The 16,550-nt window shown below is 36.9% G+C and overlaps 1 protein-coding gene across 1 annotated transcript in view; it reads right to left on the bottom strand.

Annotated features, from left to right (window-relative positions):
- LOC150083040 (nucleolar protein 11) overlaps positions 1-16,550 on the bottom strand; it is a 290,218-nt gene that overhangs the window by 68,201 nt on the left and 205,467 nt on the right. Inside the window, exon 11 of the mRNA XM_090376991.1 lies at positions 7,207-7,302. Within this exon, the coding sequence (XP_090233117.1) occupies positions 7,207-7,302 (96 nt within the window). The remainder of the gene's footprint in view (positions 1-7,206; positions 7,303-16,550) is intronic.

Here is a 16,550-nt window from a genome sequence, read left to right as displayed (position 1 = left end):
ACACCTTAAGGCTTCAGCTCTGCAAATTGCAGCATGTGGAGACTAGGAACCTGAGAAGTGATCTCATTGAGGTGTTTATGGATTGAGCAAGCTCAATGCTGATGGAATTCTTCCTCTTGCAGAAACTGCACACATGACACAGGCAAAAATTGAAATTGAGGAAGGATGGTTGCAGAACAGTTGTGCAGAAGTCTGCCTTTAACCAAGGCAGTTGATTGCTGGAACTAACTTCCATCTGATATTGTGGAAGTGCTTGAATAAGTTCAAGGATGAACTGGATGAACTGCAGGAAGAGATGGATAAGTGAAACGGCAAGGGTTTTTTTTATGTTAAAAATGTTTTTATAGGCGTTATTTGGAAACAAGCGTTATGTTACCTAGAAATCATCATGAAACCCAATGCGCATGCATTGTACTTGATGCATGCACAAGTACAACACATGCGCCTAAGAAAACTCAATTGTACGCAACAAGTACAATTGAGCAGTGACACACTACGTTACATCAATACCGTTATATCAATCAGCATAATGATTAATATGCGAGTGACTGTGCCAAATCTACACCCATCGTTCGAAGGAATATCTTGAAAGAAAGAAAGGGAAGATGGACAGAGATGTGAATCTAGATGAAATTCAACAAGAGAGTGTTTCGTTATGCCTGGGAGTTCTCAAACTACACCCAAAAAAACTCAAGCTGAAATAATGAAGGAATATCATGAATGGAAGAAAGGGAAATTAGAAATTCAAACTATTCCGAATCATAATGAAATTCAACCACAGAGTTCTACTATGCCTGACACTTATCAGGAATATAAAACTCCAGCAGAACAAATGAAGGAATATCGTGAATGAAAAAAAAAAAGCAAAATTAGAAATGGCTAATAATGAGATCCTGATTACATCCCTATAGTGTCTACACGAGTTGACAATGTGTTTGAAAAACTAGTGTACAAAAACCCATTTGGATTTAGTCGTAATATTTGTGATCGTTTATGGTTTCAATTAGATTTGAAACCATTTCCAACTACTTCATATGAATTACTTCAAAATGAATTTAATGACGTGTAATACACGTCATGAAATTCAAGACTTCATTAAAAGAGAGACGGATACCAACTATGGCCATGTCAAATGGATTTATATATCCAACATATCCTATTCATTTGCCTCCACTGGATGTTGTAAACTGAGCGCTTGATACTACTACAATTATCCTTTATGCAAATTCGTCGTTTACGTTATGAACATGGACAATATGGGATCATTGGACAAGTAATAAATGTACCAGTTAACGTAAATACGATGGTTTATCAATTACCTAGAGAATTAGATGACGATTATGCCATTAATGTACATAAAAAAACAAAGACTCATACAAAAATCATCATATCTACAAGGATGTATGCAGAAGAAAATAGTGAAAATATGGTTACAGTATTTGATAAATTCACGTTTGTGTAAATTCTACAGCATAAAAGTGAGTGACGATTTCTTGGGGACAAATGATGATAGTGAACAGGAACGTTTAGATGAAATTGTGGAACCTGTCAACAATGATGATGAACTATTGTTAATTCAATAACAAACATTATTATGGTCTGTAGATAAATATTTATATATAGCACAGGGTCAGAAATCATCTCCAACAAGTTTCATATTCGATATACAAAATGTACATGCAGAAGAACTTTTCTTTTCCAGCTGTTATATTTGGAACATGCACAAAAATTTAAAAATAGATTGAAAATTGTTCCCTTTATGATGGCATCAAGTGAAATTCATAGATCTGATCATTGTGGAGTAACTCCCCAACATTTGCTATATATGGCAATGAAATAATGTGTACCGCAGAAAATTTTAAAATTGCATTTAAATCAGCAGGAATAACAGCTAACATTACTCATTCTATATTGGAATCGAAAGAATTTATAAACAAGTCATTAGAGATTGCTCCAGAATTATGGCATTCACTACAATTCCATGAATTAGGACAAGTTTTCCGACAGTACATTTTCTAAAATTCTTACAAAAATAGGCAATGGAGAAGCGTTATTACCAGATGAACTTAAAATTATAGAATCAAGATTTGTTACCAAAGAAGATAATACTAATTAATGTCCATAAGGGATTCGAAATAAAATTCATAAAATGTCAGTGGCTGAAACTACAGGACTTCCATTCATTCTACCATTATTGAAAGGAAAACCGTATATGATTACTACAAATATAGATGTGGTCGATGGATTGGTAAACAGTGCAACTGGTACTTTATTATATTTCGAATATGAGGACGATGAAACAGTTAAACGAGTATGGATGAAATTTCCCGAGTCAAATATAGGACATAGCCTTCAATCTCGTTATAAACAATATGTGAAAGATAAACATTTACCTAGTCAATCTATACCTATTATAAAACAATCAACTACGATTCCATTCAAGAACAATTCAAGAGTAGGAGACCAGCAGAATTACTTAACAAGTACAGGTCACTGTTGAACAAAAGCCGAGAATTAGGGTTGAATTTGAAAGTGTCTGCAATTCTGCCCAGACACGATAGGAGGGAGTATATGATGAGAGCCTTGTCGATCAATTCGGCCCTGGAAAGACTGTGCAAGGCTCAAGGGGTAGAATTTTTTTCAGCCTGGACAGTATTTGTTAACAGGAGAGACTGCTTCTACAGGGATGGGATACACTTAAATAGAAAGGGTGCAAGAATATTTGCTGATCCTATCGAGGCAGTGTTAGGTGGGTTGGAAAACTGCTAGCTTGGGGGGGGGGATACAAAGACTAATAGATTAACAGTAGCCACTGGCAGAGGTGAAAGTGATTTTTGCACTGCTTCTACTGGAATGAGCAGAAGCCTGAAAAACAAGATTCAAGATATTTCAGAGACTGCTGGGAGTCATTGCGGTACAAATAAACACATGGGTTGTGTTAGGGTACCTAAGAATAGGAACAGGTGCATGTATACTTGCGTGTACACCAGTGCTAGGAGTTTGGTAAATAAATTTGATGAATTTGAGGTATTGCTCAAAGCATCAAAGGCAGATATTGTCAAGATATCAGAGACGTGGTGTCACACAGATATAAGGAATGCAGAACTGGAATTTGGGGAGTACGTCTACAGAAAGGATAGACAGGATAGGAAAAGGAGGAGGAGGGGTTATGCTATTAGTTAAGAAACACATAAAATCCAAGGAAGTGAAGCCAGTCGACATCGCTGGACAGTGCAGTGTCGAGTCAGTTTGGTGTGACATAAGCATTGGGAGATCAAAATTGAGAGTAGGAGTATGCTATAGGCCTAATGACTCTGATGAGTATAATAAGAAACTGTACAGGGAAATAGAGTGGGCCAGTACATCAGAGAGTCTTTTAATGGAGGATTTTAATTTCCCAGATATCGACTGGAATTTGTGAGTTGGTCACTCACACACTAGCAAGGCTTTTGTGGATTTACTGGATGATTGTTTTCTACATCAGCATGTTCGGGAAGTAACTAGAGGGAGTAATACTCTTGATTTGATTATCAGTAGTGATTCTTCATGCATTAAGAATCTGCAGATAAAGGAACCACTAGGTGGCAGTGATCACAGTGTGCTGAAGTGGGTTTTACACAAAGAGGTAACTACCATCAGGGGTAAAGGGAAGGGTTATTGCTTTCGTAAAGGCGACTACGATGGTCTAAGACAGTATTTAAAATCTACAGTGGGACCAACTAATGATGTTACCAACAGTAAATTCAAAATGTGAAGCATACAAAGAATTTATCTTGGAAGCTATTAGGCTTTACATACCAACTAAGAAATATTGTTCAAGGTTTAGGCCTAAATGGATGTCAGATGAACTAATGAGACATGGCAGAGAAGAAAAATGCATGGGATACATATAAATTAACATGTGACACAGAAGCCTATGATAGATATAAGTTGATCTGTAACCAAATTACAAAGGAGGTTGGGCAGACGAAGGCAGATTACGAGAAATTTTGGCAAGGGATGCAAAGAAAAACAGAAAAGAGTTCTTTACTTATGTAAACTCTAGAAGGAAGGGGATGAATCAGATTTGTCCACTTGATATCGATGGGTCAACTGTTGATGATCCTGCTCAAATAGCTAACAAACTAAATTAATATATTGCATCGACATTCACACATGAGGAGTTATTCAGCGAGAGGAATGCCAGAGACGTATTCAACTCTGGCAGTAAGCTAGAGAATCTTGTAATAACTGAGAGTAAAGTGGAGGAGAAATTGTTGAAGATAAACACAAGAAAAGCACCTGGGGTGGATGGGATCTATCCAGTTATATTAAAGGAGACAGCAAAGGAAGTAAGCAAACCCTTAGCCATAATTATGAGAGCTTCCTTGGATTCAGGGTAGGTACCCACAGACGGGAGATGTGCAAATGTGACCCCAATTCACAAAGGAGGATCAAAGGCTGACACAACTATTTATAGACCTGTGAGTTTAACTTCTGTTCCAGGAAAATTAATGGAGGCACTGGTTAAAGAAGCACTGCAGGATCATCTAGACAAGACTTCAGTTATAGCTCGGACACAGCATGGTTTTGTTAAGGGGAAGTCTTGCCTGATCAATTTGATTGGATACTATGATGCAGTCACAAAAGAACTGGATGCAGGGAATAACTTTGATATTATATACTTGGATCTTAGAAAGGCTTTTGATACTGTTGCACATGGAAGACTGCTGCACAAATTAGAGCAGTGTGGCATTGGAGGCAAATTGCTGCTATGGATAAAGGGGTGGTTGAGGAAGAGAAGACAGAGAGTGGTAATCAACGGGCACTGCTCATCGTGGACTAATGTTATTAGTGGAGTCCCTCAGGGTTCAGTGTTGGGTCCATTATTGTTTTCTGTATTTATAAATGATATTGGTGATGGTATATAAAGCTGAATGTTCACATTTGCAGATGATACAAAGGTTGGCAGGGTTATCAAGGACACTACTGACACTATGCTTCTGCAACAGAATCTGGAAAAGTTGAGCAGATGGGCTGAGAGGTGGTAAATGAAGTTTAACATTGACAAATGTAAAGTACTACATATGGGAAACAGCAACCCCAGAGCAACGTATCAACTCCGTGGTACTACACTGACAGTGGTAGAGAATGAAAAGGAACTGGGGGTAATTGTGCAGACAGATATGAAGTTCTCTGAGCAGTGCAAACAGGCTACAAGAGTAGCTCATGGTGTCCTCTCAATGATATACAGAAATTTTTCTAGCAGGGATAAGGTGGTGATTATTCCCTTGTATAAGGCAATGGTCAGGCCACACCTAGAGTACTATATACAGGTCTGGAGGCCTCATTTCAAGAAGGATGTAGAGCTGCTGGAACGAGTACAGAGAAGGGCAACAAGATTAGTGAATGGAACGAAGGGTTGCTCTAATGAAGAAAGGCTTAAATTTTGCAGATTACAGTGTCTGGAGACTAGGCACCAGCGAGGTGATCTGATAGAGGTGTATAAAGCCTTGAATGGTTTGAGCATGCTCAATGCTGATGGGATTCTTCCTCTTGCTCAGAATAATCGCCTGAGAGGGCATAAATTCAAATTGAGGAAAGACAGATGCAGGACAGACGTGCGGAAATTTGTCTTTAGCCAGCGGGTAGTTGGTTGGTGGAACAGACTTCCATCCCTTGTCGTGGAAGTTGATAGCCTAAAAAAATTTAAGACTCAACTGGACAGGTATTTCGAATGAACAGGGGTGAAGTGGAAGTGTTTTTTTTTTTTTTTTGGCTGATGCTGCATAAGCTTGCTTTCTTGCATCATATGTCTCTACTAATGCTAATAGGAACTTAACATATAGATGTACATAATTTCCTTTAGTATGTGCTTGTGCTTTGACTATACATAAATCTCAAGGAGGGACCTAGTATATCTATATCGTCAATGCACGTATAAAGTTTACAGGCCCATGTTCGAGATATCAAAATGGACACAATCTTACAGCAATCCAAAATATTGATATTAAGTGAAACGTTGCTGGATAATGACAAACATATATTGCTTAAACTATTCCAATGTGTGACGTGACTCAATTTAAAAGGCCAGATGTTCGAAGTGGTGGCGTTGCGATATATCAACGTGAAGGTTCAACTATCATCAGTACACCACATATCTTTGCACAACATAATATCAGCAATGTGACAGCAGTATCACATGAAACTGGAGATATTTGTGGATCTTTGTGCAAATTCAATAGTGAATCTATTTTCATTGTTGCCATATACATCACCCCAGGGATGTCGTTAAACAAAATTCAAAAATTCATAAACAACAATTTGATGACGTATTCCATTAAAGGTGCAAAATTATTGGAAGAGCCAATCATATACCTATAGTTCTTTCTGGTGATTTCAATCTAGAATTAAATTCTGAGGCTGGAAAGAAGTTTTGTAAATATATGAAAGATGTCTTCAATTTAGATATTAAGTCAAATACTTTAATAAATACTACACGTAATGGAACGATAATCGATGGAGTATTCACTCGGGAATTAAAACCATTTGGGTATCAAAATTATATATCTTATTTCAGTTACCATACACCAATAATTTTAGTGCTATTATAATATATTTTATATGAATTATTTCATTGTACTGAAATTATTTTTTCAATAAAAATAATGCAGCAATACTTTTTTTTTAATTTATTTTACTGTACCAGTTTCATAATGAGTTTCTGCAGTAAAGACAGCTGCCACAGTGACATTATCAGTCTCAGAGTAGAGCGGCAGCAACTCATTATGTACCTGGTAGATAATATTTATTTATTTATTATTATTATTTTTTTGTGCTGATGCTGTTAGTATCATTTGCCACTACTAATACGTATTTTCTTATCTATGTTTTCTTTGGCTAGTACAGTAAAAAGGCTGTAGCTTTCTTGCACTATATGACTAAACCTAATACTAATAGAAATTCTTATTTTACATTAACACCTCTTTAATGTTTATTCATATTTCTGTCTCATTTGTGTTGGCATCATATACATATGAATACATGTGGCACATTCTGATGCCTGTTCCAGCCATACCATATGGGGAGATGTTTTATATTGTGTGTGCACCTATTTTCTAATTTGACAAATTTGTATGCTACTTTCCAAGTACCACTTAATATAAACTTTTAAAATCAAGTGAGAACAGTGGAAACAGAATAAAATTTATGCCATCTAAAGGATACACAAAAGATGCCATATAACTATTGAAGGGACATTCTTTTGGAAATTCTTTCTTGGGTATAAAAGTGGCATTAAACTTTGTAAAAAGCTTTTCTTTGCTGGAAAAAAAAAAAAAAAAAAAAAAAAATTAGAGTGTAATTAAGATACTATTTTGAAATCAAGCAGTAAAATTTAATTTATAAATGGCTCAACAAAATAAATGTTCTAACATAATAAATTATTCATTTCAACTGGCTGTTAATTTCATTAATCTGTCTCTGGTCAGCATTATATAATCCTCTCTTGTTCCCACTGTTCTTCCAGCATAATAAATACTGGAAGAACAGTGGCAACAAGAGAGGGAACAATTGGTAGGTAATCCCAATTCATGTGCAAAGCAGGGGTTGGAATGACCCTTCTAAATACATCACCAACTATAAATCATATATATTATTCTTCTGTAATACACACAAATATTTGGAAACAAAACACACAGACATAAATATGCATAAGTCTCTTTGTGTATTATGTAATTTATATGGGCTAGTGTGCATGTTTATACTATGGCCTTGTGCTAGACTCCACTGTTCTGCAAAGACCAAGCATAGCTGAGATGGATTGCAGTCATCTTAAGAATCTGAAGAATCAATTTTATTTATAATACTCACCTTCATTTGATTAACTGCAGTGTGTAATAATTAAAACATTTTAGATTTGTTTAAGAGACGAAAATAAACACTATACCAGTATACACTTTGATTCATCAAAATTTAAAAATTGAGGGACATCAGAAACTGTAAATAAGTTTTTGGGGACTTCCATCTCCATCCAAGATTAAAATACATATATGTAGATGGTAATGCAAGTAGGTTTATATTACTGAAGATCACATGTTGGATTGATTTCTTGTAATCATGTGGTCTTAAAAGTTAGAATTTTATTACTATCAAGATACCATGCCTTAAAATATGAACAGGAACATGACCATTAAACAGGAAATGGTTATATGAAATGTCCTAATAGTCAGAGATTTATATAATTCCAATTTATTAACTGAATGTAGTTTTAAAATAATTTGAGCTTTGTTTAAACAATGTTTTTAATTTATTGATGAGCTGTTAATATGTTTGTAGTGGTGCCATTATCAGTAATCAATGTGTACACAATATTATTTAATTTAGGGATGTAGATAGTGTCTGCATTCTCCCTATCATTCATACTTACTCCATTCGCAACAGCCACAAGCAGAGGTGAGAGTGATTGTTGCACTGATTATCTTGGAATGTGAAGCATCCTGGAAAGGTGCAGGGGATTTACGCCCTTCTGTAAGTCATTACGGAACAAGTAAATACGTGGGCTGTGTTAGCGTAACTAAGAGTAAGAACAGGTGCATGTATGCTTGCACATACACTAATGCTAGATGCATAGTAAATAAATTTGATGAATTTGAAGTGCTGGCCAAGTCATCAAATGTAGACACTGTTGGAATATCAGAGACACAGTATTTCTCAAATATAAGGAATGCAGAATTTGAATATAGGAAGAACCGTGTACAGAATGGACAGACAGGACAGGGATGGGGTTATGCTCTTAGTTAAGAAGCACATAAAATCAAAGGCAATAAATCCAGTCGACATGGGTGACCAGTGCAATGTTGAGTCAATTATGTGTAAGATAAGCACTAGGAACACAAAAATGAGAGTAAGACTGCCTTATAGTCTAATGACACTGATAAGCACAACAAATAACTGTACAGAGAAATATTGGTGGCCACTAAAACTTTCCAGATATTAACTACAACTTTCAGAGTGGTCACCTCACACACTACCAAGACTTTTGTGGATTAATTGCATCTACAGCCACATGATATAGAGGCAACAAGGGGGAGTAATAATCTTGATGTCATTATCAGCAGTGATAATTCATGCATAAAGAATTTGCAGATAAAAAAACCCACTAGGTGGTGGCCATCAGAGTACTGATGTGGAATTTACTTAAGGATGTAACAACAATCAAGAATAAAGGGATGGGGGTTGTGCATTCATAAAGATGATGCTACATTCTATACAGTGGGACCAACTGATGATGTTGCCATAAACAAATTCTAAATAGGAAGCATTCAAGAAAATAATCAAAGAAGCAACTAGGCTTTTCACACCAACTAAGAAATACTGTTCAAGGCTTAGACATAAATAGAGATAAGATGAACTAATGAGACTCGTGAGAGAGAAGAAAAATGCATGAGATTCAAATTATCAGGCGACAATTATCACAAATAAATTAGAATAAATTATCAGCCTATGGTAAATATAAACTGGTCTGTAATCATCACAAAGGAGGTTAGGCAAACTAAGGCAGATTACAAGAATTCTTTGGCAAAGGATGCAAAGAAAAACAGCAATTATTTTGTTACTTATGTAAACCAGAATGCAGGGGATGAATCACATTGTCTACTTGATATAGATGGTTCAAATGTTGATGATTATGCTCTAGTTGCTGACAAATTGAATGAGAATTTTGCATCTACATTCACCCATGAGAAATTCTTTAGGGAAGAGGATGCTAGGAGTTTATCAAACTCTAACAGAGAGCTAAATGATTTTGTAATAAGTGAGCGGAAAGTGGAAAAGAAACCGTTAAAGTTAAATATATATATATATATAAAAAAAGGCATCTAGGTGGATGGGATAAATTCAGTTATATTAAGGGAGGCAGTGAGGAGGTAAGCAAACAATTAGCCATAATTATGAGAGCATCTCTGGATTCATGAGGGTGTCCCTGGAGACTGGAGATGTGCAAATGTATCCCCGATTCACAGAGGATCAAAGGGTAATACAAGCAATTACAAACCTGTTAGCTTAACTTCTGTTCCAGGGAAAATAATGGAGTCACTGATTGAAGAATTAATGCAGGATCATCTAGACAGGAGTGCAGTTATACTTCAGACACAACATGGATACGTATAGAGGAATTATCGCCTTTTTAATTTGCTGGCTGTAATGATGCAGTCACAAAGGAACTGGAGGCAAAATATAATTTTTATATCAAATACTTGGATTTCAGGAAAGCCTTCAATACTGTTGCACATAAAAGACACTGCTGTACAAATTGAAGAAGTTCAGCAATAAGAGAAAGTTACAGCTATGGATAAAGGGGTTGAAGATGACAGAAAGCTGTTATCAATGGACACTGCTCTTTGTGGACTAATATTATCAGTGGATTTCTCCAGGGTTTGGTGCTGGGCTCAGTTTTCTGTATTTGTTAATGATATTGATGAAAGCACATCAGGCTTAATATCCAAGGCTGCAGATAATACAAAGTTTGGCAGGGTGGTTAATAACAGTAATGATGGCATGCTACTGCAACAGGATCTAGAAAAATTAGGCAGGTGGGCTGAGAAATGATAACTGAAGTTTAACATTGACAAATGCAAGGAACTGCATATGGGTAGCAGTAACCCAAGAATAACATACCAACTGTGTGGTATGACAGTTAGGGTAGTGGAAAATGAAAAGGACCTAAGGGCGATTGTGCAGTTTTATGTGTAGTTCTCTGAGCAATGGACACAAGCTTGGAGAGCTCAAGGAGTTTTGTCAATGATATACAAGAATTTTGCTAGAAGGGATATTGCCCTTTGTATAAGGCAATGGTCAGGCAACATCTTGAGTACTGCATACATGTCTGGAGGCCTCATTTTAGAAAGGATGTAGAGCTGCTGGAATGGGCACTGATAAGGGCAATGAGGTTGGTAATGGGAACGAAGGGGAGACTCTTACCAAAGAAAGCTTCAGTTTTGCAAATTGCAGCATCTAGAGTAGCATTTCTCAAACTGTATTCTGCGAAAAATTGTAATTAATAATAAAAATAAATAAATAAATAAATTTTGCATATTTGTAGCATACTCCACTTTTGTATCATTATAATATTTAACATAATTTTTTTTTTGGTTATTAATATACTGGCATAGACTAATAAGGAGCTTAGAGAGGAACAGGTATCCTGTGTGTTACCAGACACTCAGCCTAAAACACTGATGGATCCAATATCTCTCTATTACAGAAGATTTAGGAGAAGTCCGTTTGACCTGCCTCCCTAAAATCCACTCATGCACACCTCGATGGTAAACCCTGTTACGTCACTTTGGTGCCAACGAATGTGTAGAGTGGTTCTCTTCAAGACGCTTGGTCAGCGTGAAGAGGAAAAGACCAAACCCTCCAGCATATGACAGCACGACAAAACAAATGGCCCTGTCCCCAGCAGCTTTCACTCTCGCTCTTATGGCAGTGAAAGGATCAGAGTGGAAGCAGAGGGTGCTAAGAATCTCTGGGTACGACCAGGCTGCCATGCACGGAAACTGAACTTGGCCTGTTATAACGTAGGATCACTCATCGGTGAAGACAGGATATTAGAGCTGGAAAAGAAATTAGAAAATGTGAATTGGAATATCATTGGTTTGGCTGAAACAAGAAGAAGAAATGAATCACTTATAAGTTTATCAAGTGGAAATCTGCTTTACACCAATGGAAACAGTGAAAGGAGCGAAGGTGGAGTTGGGTTTCTGGTCCATAAAGATTTTAAAAACAACATTTTGGAATTCAAAAGTACATCCCCAAGGGTGTCAAGACTAATACTCAAGATTTCTAAGAGGTACAAGCTAAAGATTATAATGATTTATGCACCAACATCAAGCCATGATGATGAAGAGGTTGAAGAAATGTACACTGAAATTGAGTCTTCTGATGAGCAGAAAACCAACTACACTATTATTATGGGGGACTTCAATGTTAAGGTTAGAAAAAGACAAAACAGTGCAGAAAGGGGAACTATAGGAAATTTTGGAATTGGTGAAAGAAATGAAAGAGGTGAAAGACTTGTGGAATTTGCAGAATCTCAAGGACTGTCAGTAATGAACACTTTTTTCAAGAAAAGGGTGAACAGAAAGTGGACATGGAAGAGTCCAAATGGATTAACTACTAATGAAATCGACTTCATCCTCACTAACAGAAGATATATTGTTGTTGTTGTTGTTGTTATGGGTGTTTAATGGCGCATAAACTACTATGGCTATAATGCGCCTATTCATTTTTTATATAGGGAAATCAAAAAATTTTTATAAAATCAGAAAAGATTTAAAAGTCCAATCTGCTTCAGAAAGTTGAAAACGAAAAAATTTGCCTTGTCTCCAATGAGATTCTCTAAAGTTATTGGTTTATTAAGATTTACCAGTGATAGCAGGGTTGATGCTCTTTCTTGTCTATAGTAGGGGCAGTCAATGAGTATGTGTTTAACAGTCAGATTTATATAGCAATGTGGACACTGTGGTGGATCGTCTCCTCTAAGTAAATAAAGATGGATTAGATGGGTATGACCTATTCTTGCCCTTGATAGGACTACTTCTTCTCGTCTTGATGTACGGATACTGGAGCACCAATTTTTTGGATCGTGTTTAAATTGAAACAATTTATTATTTGTTTGAGAGTGCCAGATTGTTGTCCATTCTGACAAGCATGCAGCTTGAATAGCTACTGCAAAGTCTGATGGCGGAACAGGGATATTAGTTAAGTCTAAGCTATTTGGATTTTTTGCGGCTTTGTCAGCCAGTTCATTGCCCAAAATACCAGAATGTGCTGGAATCCAACAGAAGATGACCTGTTGACGGCGTTCTTCAATTTTTAGTAATATGTTTCGTATTTCTTCTATAACAGGGTGAACTTTATCTGAGAAATTACATAAAGCCATGATTGAACTAAGCGAATCGGTGTAAATAACTGATTTTAAAGATCGATCAGCACAGAGATTTTGTAAGGCCAGTTTAATTGCATATATTTCAGCTGAAAAGATACTGAATTCAGATGGAAGGGATACTGAAATAACGGTATTCGGAAACACTGCAGCTGCTCCAACGTTTGAATTTGATTTAGAGCAATCTGTATAAATTGGGGAAAAATCACTATATCTTTGAGTGTGAACTGCAAGAAGTTGTATGATATTAGATGGTTGTAAAATGTCTTTTCCCCATTGGCAGAGATAAGTGTCACAAGTCACCAGAGGAAGAGAAGCCCATGGTGGTTGACAGCAGGTTGCTACCTGTTGTACGGAATGAACGGAAAGATTCCAAACTTCCATCAGTTCAAGGAGACGAAGACCAGCTGGCTTTACTATGCTAGGTTTATTTCTGAAGAGGTTTTCTAGTGGTGGATTGAACAAATATGACTGAATGGGATGCGAGGCACAGCTTTGTATCTTAACGGCATACTTTAGTAACAGTGTTTTTCTACGTAACGATAATGGGGGCTCATGAGCATCAATATACAGACTATGTTTGGGCGACGTTCTAAAAGCACCAAGTGCAATTCTCAAAGCACTGTGTTGAATGGGATCAAGCCAGCGTAATGCGCTCATTCTGGCAGAATCATAGATGGGAGCTCCATAATCAAGGCGGGATCTGATTAATGACCTGTATAGCCGAAGCAGAGAAGTACGATCTGCACCCCATGTTTGGGCAGATAAAGCTCTGAGTATGTTTAACTTTTTTAGACATGAAGTCCGTACATTTTTAATATGATCTAGGAAATTTAACTTATTGTCAAGGGTTAATCCTAGAAATCGGATGTTGCTGGTGACCGGGACAAAGACGTTAGAAATTTGAAGTTCAGGATCTGGATGAGGTTTGCGTTGTCTACAGAAATGGATGGCAACTGTTTTCTGTTGTGAGAGCCGATAGCCGTTGAGGCTCGCCCATTGTTGAATTTTATTAAGTGATATCTGAAGCTGTCTTTCAATAGACCTCATGTTTTGAGAATGACAAGAGATGGAAAGGTCATCTGCATAAAGGTAAGTCTTAATTGTATTTGGAAGCTGCTTAGTAATAGAATCTATTCTCAGAGCAAAAAGAGTGGCACTCAGTATTGATCCCTGTGGAACACCTTCTTCCTGAATGAAAGTTGGGGAAAGGGCAGGTTGATATCGAACTTGAAATGATCTAGTATGTAGAAAGTTCTGAATGAATATAGGAAGATTGCCTCGTAGTCCGAGAAAGTAAAGATCACTAAGTATACCATACCGCCAGGTGGTATCAAAAGCCTTCTCTATGTCTATTGAAACCATTACTAGATGTTCATGTTTGACAAAAGCATTACGGATGGCAAATTCAGCCTTGACCATAAGATCTAAGCATGATCTGTTTTGGCGAAAGCCACATTGACAATGGCTCATTAGATGTTCCGACTCAATGATCCAGACGAGTCTTCTGTGGATAATTTTCTCAAGGATTTTACTGAGGCAGCTTGAGAGAGATATGGGTCTATAGCTATTTGGGTTGAATGGATCTTTTCCAGGCTTCAGGAATGCCAAAATTGTAGAGTGATGCCAAGTAGCTGGAAAAACATTTTCTAAAAATATGCGATTGTAAAAGACCAGGAGGCAGTGCAGAGCTTTGTCATCAAGATGTTGTAGCATGACATAATAAATCCCATCTGGCCCAGCAGCACCATTGCAAGCTGTTCTAATGACATGTAAAAGTTCAGAATATTGCAGAGGTTTGTTATATGGGAGAAGTCGGGTAGTTTGAAAATGAATAGCATGCTTTTCTTTAGTGTTTTTAATTCTTTGGAATGAGGTAGTATAGACTGACGTTGCTGAGATTTCTGCAAAAGTATTGGCTAAAGCATTAGCTATATCTACTGGATTAGAGAGATCTTTTCCATTCCAGGAGAGGATTGGAGAAGGTATGGTAGGAAACTTACCAGACAGCTGGTCTAATTTTTTTCAATATTATTTTGGGATCGGTATTTCTGTGAAAAGTGGATGCAAATCGGGTCCAGGATTCTTTCTTTGCTTGTTTTTGTATGAAGCGTGCTTTTGCCCTTAATTTCTTATAATTAATGAGATTGACTGTGCTCGGACATTTCTGAAACAAATTCCAGGCTTTATTTTTTGCTCTCTTTGCTGTGGTGCATTTATCATTCCACCAGTAATTATAATGCTTTCGGCCCGGCGGATTTGATATTGGTATTGTGTCTTTAGCCACATTTAGAAGATGCGACGTGATGTAATCTGTCACATCATCAATGTGCTGGAGGCGGATTTTTTCCTCATCGAGGTCAATTGATGATTGAAATTTTGCCCAGTCTGCTCGGACAAATTTCCACTTTCTGCAGGGTTGAATTGAAGGAGTCTTTGCTTTCAGAAAGTTGCATACTATTGGGAAGTGGTCACTGCCCATGGGATCGTTTATTATATACCACTCTATGGTTGGGACTAGTACTGGTGAACAAATTGAGAGATCTATTGCTGAGGTGTGTCCTGTTGGAAGCTGTACGTGTGTCGGTGCACCTGTATTGAGTATAGTGAGATTTAGTGCATCCAAAAAACTTTCAATTAGTCGGCCTCGTCTATCCAATTTAGGAGAGCCCCATAATGGGTGGTGCCCGTTAAAGTCCCCTAATATACAGAGAGGTGGAGGTATCTGTATAAAGAGGTCTTCAAGATCTTTTAAAGAGTTAGTACAGTTTGGCGGTAGGTATATTGAGACTAGTGTTATTGCACTATGGAGAATTATACGAACAGCAACAGCTTCTATATTAGTTTGGAGTGGGATATGTTTAGTTGGGATCTTTGAATTTACAGGAAACCCTTGATTAGTGCGGTTAATGAATCCTTGAAATATACCGCACATATTAAAACCGCACTAATCAAACTTAAGAAACAATGGGAATAATTATAATGGATCCTTGAAAATTATGAAATTGTAAAAATATATTTTTTCTTACTCAATACGTACCTATAATGCACTGCACAGTTCTTAAATTATTAAGGAATAAATTTAAAAAAAAGATAGTATGATTTAAATTTTATTTTTTGCAAAAAAAACTTATCTAACTTCAATTGAACAGTGGTGGCTTTCTTCCTTTCCTCCATGATTTTGCGATAACAATCAATTTGCTTATCTAACCCTCAACGAACGTTCATGCTTCTCTCTGCATCTGGATCAATCTCTAGTATGAGTTCTTTTGCTTTTTAAAGTGTATTAAATAGTTCAAGTTTTTTGAATGAAATTTCTTTGGGAGCAAATTGCTTTTCTTCTGCTTCATTTTCGTCTTCTTCCTCGTATGCATGTTGATGCTCAACTTCAAGAAGATCGTCGTTACTTAAGTCTTTTGAATGCGATTCCAATAATTCTCTAACGTTTTCTGAATCTACTTCCTCAAAGCCGAGGTCTTTTCCAATTGTAGTAATTTCATCAATAACTTTGTTGACAGGATTAATGAAACCGCAAAAATCATTTGCGCATTCAGGCAAAAGATTCTGCCAGACAGCTCTCATGCAGCTGTTCGTCATTTCTTCCCACGATTTGTGTATGTTCTCA

The sequence above is a fragment of the Mastigoproctus giganteus genome, chromosome 7 (assembly GCF_048544385.1).
Source record: "Mastigoproctus giganteus isolate SK-2022 chromosome 7, ASM4854438v1, whole genome shotgun sequence".
Taxonomy (NCBI): domain Eukaryota; kingdom Metazoa; phylum Arthropoda; class Arachnida; order Uropygi; family Thelyphonidae; genus Mastigoproctus; species Mastigoproctus giganteus.
This window is presented reverse-complemented; position numbering and strand designations above follow the sequence as displayed.